At 48.4% G+C, this 17,900-nt stretch overlaps 1 protein-coding gene across 3 annotated transcripts; it reads left to right on the top strand.

Annotated features, from left to right (window-relative positions):
- The first annotated feature begins 3,870 nt into the window (after positions 1 to 3,870).
- Positions 3,871 to 17,864, top strand: LOC125179658 (GDNF-inducible zinc finger protein 1-like). 3 transcript variants are annotated; one of them, XM_048079010.2, is made up of 7 exons: positions 3,871 to 4,523; positions 10,236 to 11,540; positions 13,061 to 13,975; positions 15,528 to 15,622; positions 16,119 to 16,286; positions 16,821 to 16,978; positions 17,727 to 17,864. In XM_048079010.2, exons 1-7 carry the CDS (start codon positions 4,312 to 4,314, stop codon positions 17,832 to 17,834), a joined length of 2,961 nt encoding a protein of 986 aa, XP_047934967.2. In that variant the 5' UTR covers positions 3,871 to 4,311; the 3' UTR covers positions 17,835 to 17,864. The 3 variants fall into 3 exon arrangements, with proteins under 3 accessions (XP_047934967.2, XP_047934970.2, XP_047934971.2); XM_048079013.2 differs by lacking the exon at positions 3,871 to 4,523 and adding an exon at positions 4,596 to 5,077; XM_048079014.2 differs by lacking the exon at positions 3,871 to 4,523 and adding an exon at positions 5,090 to 9,091.
- The last annotated feature ends 36 nt before the right edge of the window (positions 17,865 to 17,900 follow it).

Below are 17,900 nucleotides of genomic sequence, written 5' to 3'. Positions count from 1 at the left end.
TGACCTTTTTTTTGTCCTTCCCAGTATATTCTCACTCTTGGCTCCTTCACCATTTAACTCGTCTTTTTCCTCTCCCCGTGGCAAAGGGGCAGCCCAGCACTGACTGTGCTCCTGCGCAGAGCTCGTCCCTTCAGGACACCCTTCAGGGACCTGCTCCATCCCCACTCCCTGCCTGCAAATCCGCAGCACTATCAGTGCACCCGAGAGGGACCAAGCCCACCGCCAGTGGGCAAAGGCCAGAGGGAACTGGTGATGAGCCCCAGCAGAGCCGCAGGGCTAGCTTCAAATGGCCTGGGCACCACAGTCATTTCATCTTCCGTGCCAGGAGGCCGGGATTATGTCAGTGAGCGACCGGTTGTGGACTTTTGGACCCTGGGAATGATGAGCAGGGCTGCAGGACTATTTCTGAAGGCTGCAGCATCCTCTGGCGGAGCTGCAAGGAAAGGATTGCTGCCCAGGGGAGAGGCGCGATGAGGTTTTGTCTCGCATTGCCAGGACAATTTTGGGCCTCTTGAAATGTGCCCCAGTGTCACTGGTCTGCAACGCGACCTTTGGAAGAGCTTTAAGAACAAGTCTTCTGTGGGGGGCTTCATGCACGCCCCAGATTTTAGGAATCGCTTCTCGTGGCCAGTCCGGCACCTCTTGGTGTGTCAGCGTCCGGAGCCCGGCTCCCTCCATGTGCTTGCCCTTTGGTGCAGGAGGTTCCCTGTGGGCTTTGGAGAGGAAGAGGCAGCCCAGCAATTAGCCTGGCACTGGGGGGACTGCACTGCCATTCCTTCCTTCGCTTAGAGATGACCTTGGGCATCTAGGAGGTCTGCAAATCTCCTGGTGCCCGAGGGGCAGGACCAGTGTTCACAGGGGAGTAACCTGGCTCCAAACATCTCCCTTTTTCCTGCTCTTAGTCACCACAATCAAAGGCCACAGCATTCACTCCCAGGCAAAGGAGGTAGATAAAATCTGGGTTCCCAGGCTGTGATTCTTTCCTGGACTTTACAGTGTTTAGGCTTAAAAGGACAAAATGGATGTCTGTGTCCCGCTTTATTGCAGCAGCCTTGTGTTGAGATCTCTCATCCCACACACAGGGCACTTGAGTTCAGCGTTTTCCTCAGGCCGAGAGGATCCAGAAGCCTCTCTCCCACCTCCCAGCTGTTTCATCCCTCCTGTTGAAACACTGCATAGAAGAGTTTGTGAATCAGAGAGGGCGAATAAGTCACCTGCCCTCTCTCTCTCCCCCCAGTAATTAGGATGCTCAACAGGAATGGGGCTTGATCTTCTGCTCTAAGAAGCCATGGGGAAACATGCATGAGCAACCCCAAAGTGCAGCACAGCACCCAGGACATGTGGAGGGTCAAGGTCCTCTCCTCTGACCTCAGAAACAAACCACTGGCAGCATGAAATCCAGCCTGCCCTGCTCCCTGGGGGACCCCAGCGTGTGAAAGCAGCCTTCAGAGATTTCCTCCAAAGTGGGCCCACAAAGATTGACACACAGTACAACCCTGAGCAACAGCGCTGCCAACTTTTTGCAGCAATTCACTCAATCCTTACGAAAGCAAGACTAAATTGGACAGGAGTCTGTACTTCATCTTCTCTCCCAACTCCTCTGGGTGAGAACTGTTGAGCAGACCAGGTTTCAGATAAAGTAAAAGCAAACACCATTCCCTTGTGCTAAGATACAGGAATATTATCCTGACATTTTAGCATGGATCACTCATATTGCTGCTCATTCTTTCCGCTCCTAGAGCTGTATCTTGACAATAGAAACATTCTCCCAGTACAAACAAAATAATCAGTGTTGAAAACCAAATTCATGGTGGAAGCACGCACTCCTCAGTGGGAAATATCTGTCAGGCGAGGTTTGCCTCTTGGCCTATATGAGCCTGAGCAAGTTGAATTTCCGTTAGTTATTTTTATTCTAAATATTTTTATTCTTTCTTTCCTACAGTAGTCTTGTTTCCACATAACTGTGTGAATATCTTCTAATATCTGGCCAGTAGCCTGATAATTATAGGATCCAGGTTCAAATTTGTGTGATAGAAGTATAGAAAAGAAAGGTAAACAGCATGATAAGTTCCAGTGATGTTGGCATCTTAGTGAGATTTTTAATTGAGGAGTTTATTTTATGTTACCTTGAGGAATTACAATCAGCATCCAACATTCTTACAAGACATTAAAATGTAAAGATTAAAACCTCCACTTCGGTAAAAAAATAAAAAAATAAAAAAATAAATTAAAAAAAAAGGTTTCCAGGAGGACTTTATCTGTGATTTGTCTTGGGGACAAGATTTGTGTGTTTTAGTACTTGGCAGCCCACAGAGTGACTTGTCATGTCCATCGGCTGTTTAAAATCATTTCACGTGATAAAGGACAGCTTGCCGTGCTAGCGCCTGTCCAGATGACCATAACTCTGGGTTATGGATGAAAAACAGTGGCTTGCCCTGCAGGAGCAGTGGTTGTGTGAGATGCAAGCCTCTCTCTGTACTTCTGCTAAGCCCAGATTTACCCCACCAAAGCTTAAGCACTTAAGTTAGATGCACAGTCATTATAAACTCTAATCACTGGAAATAATCAATGGCTATTCATACTGGGAGGTGTGGAAAGGCTGGATCTCACTGGCAAAGCAAGCTGGGCTGTAAGATGAGTGAAGGCATTTACTGATTCTGAGGAACAACATGAGGAACCGTTGGCAATGTGAGCACTTTAACCAGATCCTACTTGAGTTTCTGGGTGAAAACAGAGACCCTTAGGGCCCAGAGCCCCTTGACAAAGACACCTTTTCCTGGCCTCCTCCGGAGGTAACTCATGACAGGGCTGTGTCTTCTGCAATGCAGCAAGAGATGCATTGACAGGGCCTCCAGGCAGGACAACCTGCCTGTCAGTGGCCAGACAGCTCCAGACAGGTCAGTGCCCTTTGCAAGGTCATGGGCTATTTCGAATCCAGTCACAAAAAACATTTGCTGAGGTGCTGGTTTTCAGTTTCTGGTGGTTTCTCTGTTTAATGGTTTTAGCACTAATAGCCTTTGATGGCAGATGCAGTCTTTGGGATGTGTTTGGGCAAGAACAGTGAAACAGTTCATTCTGAAAATGTGAAAACAAATTGTTTTTGATTCAATTGTATTTTTTTTCAGTGTTGTGGAAAGAATTGAACAAAAGCTATGTAAATTCATGTATTTTTTTCAACCAGCCCTTGCTAGTGAAGATATATATGAATCACTGGAAAAACAAAGTCCCCACAGAAACTGTTCGTTTCACTGTTGTCCAGCCTGGCAATGTAGAGAGACAGTAAAGTACCAAATGCAAGTGAACGAAGTCCTGGCAGCCAGCTTGAAACCATTTTCAGAACTGGGGCCCTGAAACCTGATCTTCTGGAAGATTTCAACAAAGCTGGCTTGCTTTCTCACGGGAACAAAATGCTTTCACACAACTTGCACGAACACGCTGCCCCGAGATTTGAGATTTTCTTTTTGAGTGTCAGAAAACATTTTAAAGCCATGTATTTCCTCATTTCCCTGTTGTCTACCCCTAGCAAGAGAAATCTCCCATCTCTTGTCTTCCCTGAGCAGGATGGTACCAGGACCACCTGTGAATCTCTCTCATGAGGAAAACTAGCACAGCAGTAAAGGAGACATTGGTGGTTTCCTGAAACAAACAGCCCAGAAATAAGTAAGCTCTGGTCCTCAAAATCCCACTTTTGCCTGGGGTACTCTCTGCAAAATAAATCTGTAGGCTGGTCTGTACAAATATGTACAAGCAGGGGTTGCCTCTTACTCTGATAGCCCTGATTGTGGGGCTGTTTGTGGGGTGAGATTCGGCACTTTCTTGTGCAGAAATATTTTAACAGCAGAAGCAGTCTAAGGAATGGCTAAAACTGACCCCCACCTGCCATTCTGAGGAATTCGGTGCATCATGCTCGGGAAGCAGACAGAGCGTGTAACAGTGTTGAACTGAGCCGTGAGAGGCCTCCCTGATTACCCTGGCTAAAAACCAATAAAGCCCCTCTCAAATTAGTGTCACTGGGGTGCTGCTCCAGGCACGCACTTCTGAGGGTGGGATGTGCCCTGGGCCTGCAGGAGGGCAGGTCTCAGCGGGCAGGTGAGCTTGGGGCATGTTGTCCCTGGTCCCTGCCCAGCAGGTGGTTTGTGTTGCTGGTTGGTTGGTTTGGGTTGTGTTTTTGCTTGTTTGTTATTCAGCTACTGGCTGAAGACACCCCCTCCTTGCTCAGCACGACTCTTCCTCCCAGACACGAAAGAGCGCCGTAAAAACGACTGGGAGAGGGCAAAGGACCCGCGCCCAAGATGGCTGCCGGCTCCTGACATGCTGCTCCCCTCACTCAACATGGCGGCAAGACCAGCAGGCCGAGGTGACGAAGCCGAGGGCGGCCATGTTGCTTTCGGGCAGCGGGCCGTACCATCGCTCCGAGGCGGCGGGGGGGGAAGGTGGTTCCTCCCGGGGGCGGTGCGCGGCCGGCTAGAGCGCGGCTGCCGCGACCCAGGCGGGAGGCCGAGGAGCGGGACCTCGGCGGCAGGGTAAGGGCGGCGGGGAGCCCCGCCGGGGCCTGGGGGGGCGGCGGGGGCGTGGGAACCCCCCCCCCGGGGCCCGCCGTGAGGGTGTCCCAGGGCCCCGGGAGCCACCGCCCCTGCGGCGCGGGCTGGGCTTCGTTGCCTCGTGAGGCGTCATGGCGGTGGGCCCTGCCCTCAGGTGCGGCCGGCGGAGCCGGGCCGGCCTCGGCTCCCTGGCGTGAGGAGCGCTGTGAGGGAACCTCGGGCGTTGCTGGCCGTGTCTCGGTGCCTTCGCTGCCCGCGAGGCAGGGTGAGAAGTTTCACACGTTTTAAGAAGAATCAGGATTCTGTGAGGGAGCCCTCTCAGGGAGCGTAGCCCCAGCTCCATGCCCAGCAGGACGAGCTGGGCGCTGGGCCGGGCTGCCCAGGGTGTCCCACAGAGCACCGCCGGGCTGGGGCTGAGGCAGCAGAGCTGTGGCTCAGTGCCCTGCTCCTGGGCCTTCGGACGGACCTAACTAAACACGTCTGCCTTGTGCAGGAACCCGTGTCAATAAACGACATTTTCCAGATGATTAGTGCAGGTGAGTGACTCCAGCTGTTACTTACGCCCTTTTAATACTCCTTTTCACCTCTAGCAGTTAATTATCCCACTGTCATGAAAGTATTTTATCATCACAGTCCCGCTTCAATACAGGCAAATACTGTCTGATTTTACAGGGGAGAAAAAAGGCGAAAATGAGAAGAGGCATCACAGGTAGTCTTTGGCTTGTTTGAGAACTGAAACAAGGTGGTAGGGGTCTGCAGCAGTGACTTACTGCCATTTGTGTGCTACTGAGTACTGCCTGTTGTACTATGGCCCTGAGTGCTTAATCTGATCTCCACGGTGATTCACGTTATTGGCCAGGATCTGGAGAGTTACACTGCTGCCATCATCTACCCATGTTTATCATACTTTGCAAAGTTTCAACCCAGTCATCTAAAAGAGCAATTACGCTCTCTTACGCCATGCCAGTATTTCAAAGAGGTCTTTGGGCAGTTTCTGCAGGGGATCAAGGTGATCAGACGAGAGCGTGCCAGGACTCGTTTTCTTCTCACACCACTGATTTAGTTCAGGGCTTCCTATTGCCGTGGCTGCCAGGGCCCTTCATTGTGTGTGTGCATGGCTGTCAAGGGCTTAGAGGAACCCTTCCTGGGAAGATCAGCTAGGGAAGAAGTTCTCAGCACTTCTCTGAAGGGAACCTTAAGATTTAATTGAAAAGGCTCAGGGAGAATTGAGCAACCAAAGATAATGTGTACTTTGCAAAAAGCAGAGCATATTTATATGAAATAAATTGAATTGGATGCTTATCAAAAATTCTGTTCTGTGACCTATCACGTTGTTGTTGTTTTCCCCCAGATACATGGGCGTACGTTCGCTGTCTTCCTTTCAGAAGGGCTGTGCCATGTCACAGCATTTAAGGCTCTGGGCCATAGAAGTTTCTACTTAAGCGTGAACTGTGAAAGTCAAGAAACAGCACTGTTTTAGAAATACTTACGGTCCCTCTTACAAACACAGGTTTCCTGTTTCATTTACTTTAATTATCTCTAATTAGAGCAGAGCTATTGAGTGTGTCATTGTGTTATACAAAAGTGGTGTGGCACAGAACAAATGTAAATCCTTTCTTGGGATTGGAAGCTGCTATTAGGACTTATTCCAGTGGTTTTGAATAGAATACTGGAATTGGAGAGACATGGCTTTTGCAGTGGTTCTTTCAGGCTAATTATGTTTTCTGGAAATGTTGCATACTTACAAACTCTTTAAAGTGTTTCTTCTTTTATTATCAGGCAAAAAGTTGAAAGAAGTTCATTTGAAAAGTTGAAAACAAACACTTAAATTGCAATCTGTGGAAAAAAATGTTGTTCCCATTTAAATCTTCCCCCTGAAGTCAGTGTCTCAGGCCAGCAGCTTGCTGCCTTATTGCAAAAGTAGCTTCAGGGTACAGCAGAATGGTATTTATTAGGGCTGTTAGCCTCTTGCCAGCTCTTTTCTGCTTCTGATTCCGTCAGTCATGACGGGTTCACAACGACCTGCGGTGGTCGGTGTGCCTCTGACGGTGAGGTGTGAGCCCTGTGCCCCTCAAGTAGAGCTCGGAGAGGGTCTTGCAGAGTGTGAGAAAACAGGAGGCAGCTGTGGAGTGACAGAGAGCGCTCCTCGTGCTGCGCTGGGCTTCTTCTGCCCTGCTGATGATCCCGCGTCGCCACTTGGGGTCTTGTTCTGCCGCGCCGTGGGGCTAGGGTGGTGCGATTCAAGTCCAGCAGGAAAGAGAAGTGCTGGTTGTTTCGAGTTTTGGGCCGACTCAAGCAGGAGACAGGGTGAAGCTCCGGGAATGCTCGCTTGATAGATGCAGTCGAGAGACAGGATTGTGAAGACCAGGGTGTCTTGTTCACGTAAATGGAGCGACCGAGTTAAGCCTGATACTAATAATGGTGCTGGCGTCATTTCTTCTGTTCAATTACTGGTTGTAATTTCAAGCCGATGTTAACTTGTAGTCCTTACAGTAAAATGTGCTTCTCTTTGATTCAATAAGGAAATGATTTACTACATCTGTTATCCTTGGTTTTTCTTTTTTTTCTTTTTTTTTTTTTGGGGGGGGGGGGGTTGGAATTGCTCAAAAATCTTCTCTTGTCATTAAGTTTTAATGAAGTGTAAAAAGTAAGGAGGAAACTGCTTTCCTAATCCACTGGAGAAGCAGCTGCTCCCATACGCCTCAAAGGAAAGCAAAATACTTAGAAACCTTCTATTGACTGAACTTTTCAGGAAGAACAAACAAACAAAAAAACCTAACCCTTAGATGCTGTTCTGATATCACTGGAACCTTGTGTGCCAATCTTAACCTCATGAAATGAAAACAGGAAAACCAGCTAGTCAGCAGTACTTCAGAAAAGTCAAGTTAAATGTTCTCTCCAAGCAGCAACAGAAAGTAGTCACATCTTTTTCTGGAGAAAAAAACTGGTGAGAATTCACAGAATCACAGAATCGTCTAGGTTGGAAGAGACCTCCAAGATCACCTAGTCCAACCTCAGCCCTAACACTAACAAGTCCTACACTAAACCATATCACTAAGGGCTACATCTAAACATCTTTTAAAGACCTCCAGGGATGGCGACTCAACCACCTCCCTGGGCAGCCCATTCCAATGCCTAACAACCCTTTCAGCAAAGAAGTTCTTCCTAACATCCAACCTAAACCTCCCCTGGCGCAACTTTAGCCCATTCCCCCTTGTCCTGTCACCAGGCACGTGGGAGAACAGACCAACCCCCACCTCTCTACAGCCTCCTTTAAGGTACCTATAGAGAGCGATGAGGTCTCCCCTGAGCCTCCTCTTCTCCAGGCTAAACAACCCCAGCTCCCTCAGCCGCTCCTCGTAGGACTTGTTCTCCAGACCCCTCACCAGCTTCGTTGCCCTTCTCTGGACTCTCTCGAGCACCTCCATGTCCTTCTTGTAGCGAGGGGCCCAAAACTGAAACACAGTACTCGAGGTGCGGCCTCAGTTTGTGGTGGTTTTCATTAGAAAGCTATTTCAGTAGACCATTTCTGCGTTGATTTAATCTAGAACCAGCTGAGCTAAAGAGATCGTGCTGGAACATACCTCTGCTTGGCTCAGTGTCAGATATCAGTGTTAGCTGAGTTCACATGAGTGTGTACTGAGAATTTATCGCAGACAGGGATCTTAAAAAGGAGGAGGAGAAAATGCTCATTGATTTCCTTAAGCGCTACTGATCAGTGAGCTGCTCAGCCCTGGGGTCAGCTCTCAGGCAGGAGGAAGGATATCACGTTGGAAAACATTAAGAAGGGCAAGCCAGGGCACAGATGGAGTGGCAGCTTTTGTGAATTTGTGGGCTGGGTATAGGTATTAGCCTCTGGTCTGCATTTGTTCCCGCAGCCTGCAAGTGTGCCATGGGAGCCGCTGATACACACAATGCCAGTGCAGAGCTGGTGAATGCAGGTAGGGAGGAGTTGGCAGGGTTTTGAAGGTGCCTGCTTGGTCTTCTGGGACTGGGTGGTCACCTAGAGGCTGGGATCTGCTGGCCCCTGCTGTTTCTACAGGGTAGATGCAAAGTAGTAGGTAGGGTTTGCGGCAGGTTGCAAAAATCTCAGCCAAAATGAGGTGCAAAACAACAGCGCTGTGCATTTATTGATAAGATTCTTTGCTGTCCAGAATTCCTAAGGCAGAGACTGTGTTAATTATTGGACACTTGCAGGGATCTGGATCTGAGCAGTCCCTTTCTGATAGAATGCAGTCAGTGTTGTTTTGCACATCCCCCCGTTTCCAGCTCCTGTGGTCTATTTCAGCACCTGCTTTATTTGTCTTCACTCTTCCTTTTAGCTACTTACCCGAGGTCTTTTTCCTTTAATAACATTTTTGTTTTCTTTTTTCTGAGTAAACACCTTTGAGGAACAGGGGAGACAGAAGGTTGCGTGCTAGCGAGATGAGAAGGTTGGCATCCCAAGCAGACCCCTGCTTTGGGTGAGACTTTTCACGGGAGCTCACGGAGGAGAGCACTCAGGATCAAACCCGAGCTGAGTACAAATATTGAGGTTTTGCATAACTCAGGTGTGCAGGCACTTAAGGTTGAGTAGAAATCACGCCCGTTTCCCCATGAACGTGGCAGTACACGTTCCTGTGACACTTAGAGGGGTCTTTAGAAAACCAGTTTAAACCTTTAAATGCAGTTCTTAAAGCGTTATTTGGGATGTCACAAGCTATGAATTACTTACTCCTGGCAGATTAGAAGATGATTATCCTCTGTGGTGCTTGCTGCAGCAGCTTGTAATAGGAAGAGTTTCTCAAGGCTATCTCTTAAGCCTGCTATTCAAACCTATTCACTCTAGGCTACATATTGTGTTCAACTTCCTGGTGCTGTATATTGAAGATGCATTTGTCTTCTTAATCAGACGCTTTATATCTGCCAGGAATGTATTTAATATAATGTCAAACATAATTCAGATGAGAAGTGAAAGCAAGCACAGCGAGCCAAGCCTGAGCAGAGCCTTTAAGCAATAGCAGGCTACTTGGTCTATTTATTTTGGCCTAGTATTCCTCCCTGGGTTACAGATCTGTTGCAAACATGTGCTAAATAACAGGCATTCAGAAACTGCTGCGTCAGGAAGATCAGCTTACAGTATCAGATCGGAACAGCTTGCATTATGGGAGCATCTAAAGACCACAGTAAGGGGTGCTGGCATCGTCCATTGTGAGATTTATTGCTCCAGAGTTATCGGTGTCACATGCATGGGGGTTGAGATGAGAAAGCCACAGAGCTCTCAGACGTGCTTTTTTGTAAGGACATGCAGCCTCTGTCCCTGAGCTGCTGGGAAAGTGCAAATTGTTCTTTGTCAAATTGTCAAAATGTGAAAAAAAAACTTCTGACCCCTCTGTTTGGTGACTGAGAAGGAGCAAGCAGTTTTGAAATATTTTTCAAATAAAATACTACTGCCTTGTCCAAAAATATTTTTATATATTGTTTCTAGATATGTAACTTGTCCCTGTAAATCATCTGCATTTTAAAAGCGTGTTTGCTGATGACGTTTACGTTGACAGAAGTAATCTTGAGGTCTTCGCTACGTCTTTTAAATGGGGAATCGGGACACAGCTCCACACTGAGCTTTTTATATAAGCGACTGTTTTATAGGAGTGAAAAGAAAACTCATGGAAGAGGGAGAGCAAGCATTCAAACATTTATCTGTTTTTCTGGCAGGATGGAGAAGAAGAAAATTCTGATGAAATCCAAGGTTGCTGCTCCTAACCTCCTGAGGGCCCTGCATTCCCTGTACCAGTTAGGTCATCTCTGCGATGTGACAGTTCACACGCGGTATCTAGGAACTCAGGAGGAGTTTCTGGTTCACAAAGCTGTCTTGGCAGCTTCCAGCAATTATTTCAAAGGACTTTTCCTGCATGATGAGATGCTGGACACCAAGAATTGCACGGTGACTATACAAGACATTTGCATGGAAGAGTTCACCTCTTTTCTGGAGTTCGTATACACTGCAGAAGTAGAGATTGAAGTAGAAAAACTGCAGCGAATGAAGGAAATAGCCGAAAGACTTGAGTGCAAGGATTTGCTTGACGTTTGTGAAGAAGTGAGAGCAGAGGGCAAGAAGGGCTTAGATTTGAGCCTCCATCTGAAAGGTCAGCCATGCGAAAATGGCGGAGCACAGTGGCCTCGCATCCAGCAAGAAGAGGACCGCAGAGGGAGCAGCTCTTCCCAAGTGATGGCAGTACCCATGCAGGGGAAACTTTGGGACAGGCCAAAACATAAAAAGCTGCTGGCTGGTTATGAGCTCGTTGAAGGCCAACCAACAAGTCTGGAGCAGCAGGGCACTGCCTTTCCAGAACCAAAATCCAGGACAGCAAAGCCACCAAAATGTAACAAGACAGACACCGGCAGCAGCCTCGGCACGGGTGTCATTATTCCGGAGCACGATAGTCATTCTCCTGTAACTCAGACTGAGTCAAAGGAAGCCTGCGTAGTGATTAGCAGTACGCTGCCTGAGCAGTGGGAAGATGAAAACGGTTTAACTTCCAAACTTAGCAGTAAAACAGAACGTAGGAAATCACCGCGGCGTGTGGCCAAAGTCTTGCCGCAGACGGCATGCGAGAAGTGCAACGCATCATTCCACGTTACCGAGCAGTACCAGTCACACATGGAGCTCAAGCACGATGTGCATCTGGCTGTCAAGTACAGCTGCAGCGTGTGCCAGCAGCTCTTCTCCAGCCACCAAAACCTCAGGCAGCATCACCTCACCGCTCACAGTGAGGAGCGGGGCTTTTCCTGCCTCTTATGTGACAAGAGGTTTAAGCGCCAGAAGGACATAAACGACCATGTGCGGAGGGTACACGAGAAGAAGCGGGACCCGCAGGCGTGCCCGTACTGTGACAAGGTCATCAGCTCCAAGTGTGGCCTGACGGTCCACATACGAACGCACACAGGGGAGAAACCGTACAAATGTGAGCGCTGCCCTGCCAGCTTTGCTCAGAGGTCTGCTTACAACACCCACGTCAGGTACAGCATTCTGGGTGCGTGTGTGTGTGTCTGTGTGTGCACAGGAAAATGCATGCTGTTTCTGGGCAGCAGGATAAAAGCATTCCTGAATGCTTCACTTCCAGAATTCCTTGGAGCTGATCGGAAGGCTGTTGAAATCGGCATAGATTTTTTGGGAGGTTACTTCACCGGGCTCTCAGTCTGGGTTACTGTATTGAGGTTTCCGAACTGGGAATTCAGGCAAGCGTTTCCTGTTGAATCAAAGAGATCTTGTGCAACTGGATCTCCTAAGTGATTTTGGAAGCCTCAGAGTTCGGTTTTTAAATACGAGCCTGGAAAGGACCAGCACCTGTTTAAAATGCACAAAAAATGTCTTTCCTCTTTCTCTAATGCCAGTGCTTTCTTGCTTCTTAATAATATATCTAATAAATGGTAATACTACTAATTCACTCCAGGATGAATTCCAAAATAAAGATTAAGGGAGCTAAATTATTTGAAAATACCATCGGATCAATCAAAAATCCGGTGAAATAAAGAAAGTGGGGATAAAAGGAGTTACAAGACCAGGTTAACTCCTAGAGTCATAAAGTGTTAGAAGTTGTTCCATATTGTTCTTCTGCACTTCTGCTCTGTGCTTTCCAGAGTAAATCCAAGATGAGACTGTGCTTTACAGTTTGGATTATCTGTAGTGCTGAAGGTAACACAGGTTGTGTGCCATAGTCCCTGAGACAAATGATTTTAAACCTTTACCTGTTAGCCGTTCTAGTGTAGGCTCGGCCTTCAGTTGAGGGCATGCTTTCTGCTCTCTAACTCATGCCAAATCCCAGTTTCAGGTAAACGAGCCATAGGGACTGCTCTTCTCCAGGGCAAGAGAGCTGCTAGTATCTGGTCTTGTTATTTATTGATTTTAATAATCAAAGGTCCACCAAGAGGACCTCAAACTGTATTTGATTTTTTTTTAAAAAGCACTTGTTTATTCCATGTTTGGAGACTAAATTTGTAGGGGGCGTAAGAGGCTCTCCAGCACATCCGTGTACTGTAAGGCTCTGTCCGCTGTCCTGACGTGATTTCTGGCAGACTCATGTCTGACCTGCTTTGAGAACCGTGGCAGTTCACGGTCCACGTCCTGACTAGTGGTGAGTAGAGTTAACTGCCTCGACTGGTGGCTTATGAGGGGCTCTGTTCTGGTTTTTCATGTGGGTGGTTAATCTAGATTTCCCTTGTTTTAAGTCATTAATGTCTTATACTGCCCACCATGGTCTTGGAGGAAAACTTACGGTCCATCCTAGGTTGCAGTTCAGATGACAACTAAGTATACTTGAGAGACTCCAACCTTGATGAACTCTGAGGCATTTCAGTTTTGTTTAATTGCAAGGTCCAACTCCTTGCAAAATTTCCATTTGGCTCTCCCACTGTGCTGTTAATTCTCTGAATGATGTGAGGAGCGATTAAAAGGAAACAACCCCTCCTCCAAGACAAACATGCCTGAATTGAAACTATTAAACCTATTAAAGTTGTGCTCTGTTTGTTTGTTTCAACAGAAAAATCCATGAATCTGGGCAAGAGAGGAACCTTTTGCCGGTCTACTGGATGGTAGTTCCGCCTGCACGCGGACCAAGTGCAGCTGACGGCGGCAAAGACCCTGAGAGGGAGACATGGGATGGGGCCTCAGAGGCTGAACTACAGAAGTGTGCCGTGCTCAAAGAGGCTGCAAGCCATGAGGAGGAATCTGCTCCCAAGGCAGACAGTATCAGTGAGCAAGAACAGAAGCAGAAGTATAAGGAAACTGAAGCAAGAAGGGAAAAAACGAGTGAAGAAGGGAATGAAGTTGAAGGTGAAATGAGCATGAAGGGAGAGGAGGAGGCAGATTATGAAGCAGGGTATTCAGAAGTTGAAGATGATAATGAGGATGCCTGTGCTGAGGGCGATGAGGATGAAGAACGCTCTAATGAGAAGGATGCTGAAGAACGTGAATCAGACAAAGACTTTAAAATGAAGAAGGTAAATAAAAGTGGGGTGAATAAGAAATCTGCCTATGTAATAATATGTGATAAGTGTAATGAGCAGTTCGTTTCCCGGAAAAAATATGTGGATCACTGCAGAGATGTCCATCAGTGCTTGCCTGGCAAAGTCTATCAGTGTGATGTCTGCAGCAAGTCGTTTGCTAGCTACAACAGCTGGAAGGAGCATCGAGCTTGTGTCCACAGTGAAGAAAGGCAGTTTGCCTGCACCCTTTGCAATGCCACTTTTAAAAGAAAGAGAGATGTGAGGACGCATTATATGCGGAAGCATGAAGGCAGAGTCAAACGCCCTCTCTGCTCCGTCTGTGGGAAGATCCTCAGCTCCCGAACAGCGCTGGTGTTTCATATGCGGACGCACACAGGAGAAAAGCCGTACGAATGTGGCATTTGTCATTCAAAGTTTGCTCAGCCATCACAACTTAAGATCCATACCAGGTCAGCCTTCAGTCCTGCTTCTCCCATTACCACTCCCTGCATGCCCAGTGTGCTTCAGCACTTCTTTTTCCTCCTCTGTCTCCCAGTTCTGAGTCATTCTCCCTCCGTGTCCTTACGACAGGAGTATTGGGATAGGATGTGATCTGTAATATCTGTGATTAATTGTTTTATGTAAAGGCTTTGTCTGCATCTGGTCGTTGCATCAATTTTGGCAGGGATTTGGAAACAGATGCTCTATCCAAACTTGTAAGCAAAAGCCAGTCACTTGAAACAGGTTTCAAAATCAGATGATGGCCCTCACTGATGAGAAGTGAGCTGAAAATGAGCCAAGGACTTGGAGGCCCGGGTGGAGAGCCCTGTTCTTTCCATGTCAGTGAGCAAGCCTTTTGGTATGGGATTTCATTTCTTCTGTGTGATACAAGAGCTGGACTTCTCATCTGGGCTCCCTCTGTAGTCAGCGTAACTAGATCGGGTGAATTGCTCTCTAGTGGGATCTGTGTTAGATGTTTCCTCTCCCAGGAGGGGATGAATCATCCCATGGAATTTCCCATCTTTCTCCAGAGAGCCTAGCGGGTAGCTTGTAACGGGAGGTGAACTGTGGGAGGGCTAAACTGGGTGAGAGAAAACCCATCGTTTCAGACTGGGCCCACGCGATGGGGATGGTAATGTTTTTCTGTCTCCTAAGCATTCTTACAGTGATCTAAAAATTGTGAAGTGTGCTGATTGCAGAGCAATAAACTGCGTGGCTGTGTCAGCTGAAAGGCAGCAGGGCTGTGCTGTCACAGGGTAAGACGAAGCCTGAAATTGGGACCAACTGCAACAAAACAGTGACTCACGGGTTTTGTGTTGGGTAACTGCCTGTCTCATATCTGCAGCATTCTGCCCAACAACTCAAAATCAGGCGTGATTTTGCAAATCATACTGCGTGGGTTGCAGTAAGGAAGGTCAGCGCAGTGTTAAGATCAAAAGTCAGGACCTCTGGTTCAGACTTTCTTTGGTATGAGCTGGTTTAAAATCAGGCATCCAGCATGTGCTTGGAAAAACTGCTTGCTTGACTTTTGTGCCTTTTGACTTAAACTGGGCAGGGTATTCCATTTTGAAGCCTGCAAGCCAGAGGCATGCGGCTGTGAGGGATTACGGAGGGCAAGTACGCCACCCGCAGAGTCTGGAGAGATCTGCTGCTGGCAGCGTGCTGGGGACGGTCAGGATGCATTCAGACGGTAGCACTGCAGCAGCCTGTCATCTTCCCCGTTGTCTCCCTTCCAGTGCTTACGCTGCAAACTGCAACCTGTGAGAGAAAGGTGGATTTTTCGAGGGCCTTAGAGTGAGGAAAAAGGTAAATCCTTAAAACAGGAAAGCTTTACGTAGCACCAGTGCTGGTAAACGTTCTCTCTCCTGACTGAGCAGAACGTGCTTTTTCCCAGTTACCTTCATCTGACACAATAAAGTGTGCTTCCTGTAACGTGTAGAACGTAACTTCAAGCAGCAAGTATTTAAAAACACCCTAGGGGAGCTATTTTATTAACAGGCATTTGTATTTTGCTTCATTTAGGTCCCATACAGGGGAAAAGCCATACATCTGTGAAGACTGCGGGGCTTGCTTTGCCGATAAAGGGAAACTGACTGGCCACAAAAGAACACATACAGGTAAGCATTAAAGACTTCTGTTCCTTACATTGCCTCCTGCTGCTGCCAGAAAAGAACGAGTAGGGATTTGAAGGTGCACGATTTTTTGCTCACTAACTCAGAGAAGAAACTTCAAGTACTGGGAAGGAACTAACAGGGGTAGAAAGGCATACGAAAACTAACTTTGAAGTAGAGAATTGGGGGTGGTGGCGTGGGGTTGGAGTCTTGTGCGCTGAAAGCGTAATTAAGGGTTGAGTGAGTGAGCGAGGTCCCAAGGGACTTCCTACGCAGAGGGCCAAGGACAGAATCAAAGGATAAACAGAGCCACAAGGAACTCAAATAAACAAAAGCTTAAAATTGTGAAATAAGTGATTCTGGGGAGAAAAATATTTGAATTGAGTGAAAAGCATCAGGAAGTTAAACATGCAGAAGGGAACCCTGTACAGCTCAGAGCCAGGAGGGAGTTTCGGGTGCAGACTGCTGCGAGAATTCAGAGTGCCTTTTCCCTTTTTCTCAGGAGAGCGCCTCTTTAAATGCGATATGTGCGGAAAACACTTTGCCACCAATGAATACCTAAAATGCCATAAACGATGCCACATGGGTGCGAAGCCATACAAGTGTGAGGTTTGTGGGAAGACGTTCGGCTTGCGAGCCTCGCTAGCTCAGCACAGCAACGTCCATGCAGGTAATGAAACTGTCGGGGCTGGGAAAATGAACGGCATAGAATTTTGAGTCTGAAGTACTTTACAGTTGGGATGGTGACTTTTTATTCACTTTTTATTCCAGAAACACTTTTATAAGCTCCTTGAGTTAGGTGGTGAGGAGAAGCAGGACTCCTCACGATCCTGATTTGTTAAAAAGTGCAAGGTGCTGCACTTTTTTTTTTACTATTCGATATGACTATCGAATGGTGCTTGCACAGAAGACAGAGACAACTTTGTGCTGCTGGAGAACGTGACTGTAGTTCACTTTGTAGTGACTGTAGTTGCTGCATTCCCCTTGCAAGAGCTGTTCTTAGGCTTTGCATCGCAGCCAGGGAAGGCTTAGAAACATTTATCAGGTGGCCTTAGAAGCCAAGAGAAACGTGCCTGGGGCCCTAGCTACACAGCTTTATCCCAGCATTCATCTTTTCAGACTTCGGTATGCTTTTTTTGTGCTGAAATCAAGACCAAAAGAACCAGCCTTCCAGGTCTCTGATTCCAGTTCCCTTGTTCTTCAGAGACCCGTCCGTACTTCTGTGAGCAGTGCGGGAAAACGTTCACCCAGCAGGGCGCCCTGCGGCGCCACGAGCGCATCCACACCGGGGAGAAGCCGTACAAGTGCCGGGCATGCGAGAGAGCCTTCACGGACATGTCCACACTGCGGAGACACGTGGCGGTATGCTGCGCCCTGTCTGAGTGCGGTCGGGCTGTGCTGGTGTTTATTGAAAAAAGAAGTAGAGGAATGAGGCCTGGGGCTGGGGGCTGGAACCCATGAGAACCATCTCAATAATTTTTTCAGACAGGGTATTCTGTGAAGCTATTTTATTCGTGATTGCAATGGTGGGCATCCTGCAAGCAGGAGTGCACAGCTAAAGTAGATCATAACCTTATATTATTCCCCATTACCCGACACCTGATTCTTCCCCCGTTTCCTCCTTGGCTGAGTACTACAGGTTCTCAACCTACTCACCACCCTTCTATACCCTCTGTACAGTTTTATTTGACCAACCATTAATTTCTCCTTTTCCTTTTTTTTTTTTTTCCTTTTTCTCTCGTGACGTGATTTTTGTTTTTACTACTCCCACGCTGCTTGTCCTGTTTTTCTTAGCTATCCTCCTTGTTTGGGGGCAGCGGGACCTTCCCCCTTATCTGCTTAACGCACTCCCCGCTGCTGTGCCACTGCCGAGCCCGCACAACCCCTTCTGAATGCGCAGGGTCGGGGGCTGTCCACTGCGAAGCCGCCTGCTGCTGCAGGGCCACCGCCGCGTCTCCAGCCGGCCGGGGCGGGGCGGGGCCGGGCCGGGGGCCTGGTGGGAGGAGGAGGCGCGGTTCGCGAGCTCGGTCACCGCGTGTTTTCGACGCGCGAGCACCGCCCGGCTGCCCGGGGTGCCCGCGCTGAGCCGCCGGCCGCCTTCCCCCCGCAGGTGCACGGCGGCGCGGCCCCGTGGCGGAGCTTCCTGGCGGGGCCGCCCGCGCGCCGCGCGCACAACTGGTCCCGCATCCGCCCGCTGCACGAGCCCGCCCGCAAGTGACGGCGCGCGCCGGCGCCACCCGCGTCGCCTAGCGACGCCCGGCGCGCCGCCTGTGACGCCGCTTCC

This window comes from Anser cygnoides, chromosome 3 (genome assembly GCF_040182565.1).
Source record: "Anser cygnoides isolate HZ-2024a breed goose chromosome 3, Taihu_goose_T2T_genome, whole genome shotgun sequence".
Lineage (NCBI taxonomy): Eukaryota > Metazoa > Chordata > Aves > Anseriformes > Anatidae > Anser > Anser cygnoides.
This window is presented reverse-complemented; position numbering and strand designations above follow the sequence as displayed.

Coding starts and splice junctions, on each gene's coding strand:
- LOC125179658 (XM_048079010.2), top strand. CDS start 4,312: ATGCTGCTCCCCTCACTCAACATGGCGGCAAGACCAGCAGGCCGAGGT. Junction 16,287..16,820: donor GCACAGCAACGTCCATGCAG/GTAATGAAACTG, acceptor CTTGTTCTTCAG/AGACCCGTCCGTACTTCTGT. Junction 16,979..17,726: donor CACTGCGGAGACACGTGGCG/GTATGCTGCGCC, acceptor TTCCCCCCGCAG/GTGCACGGCGGCGCGGCCCC.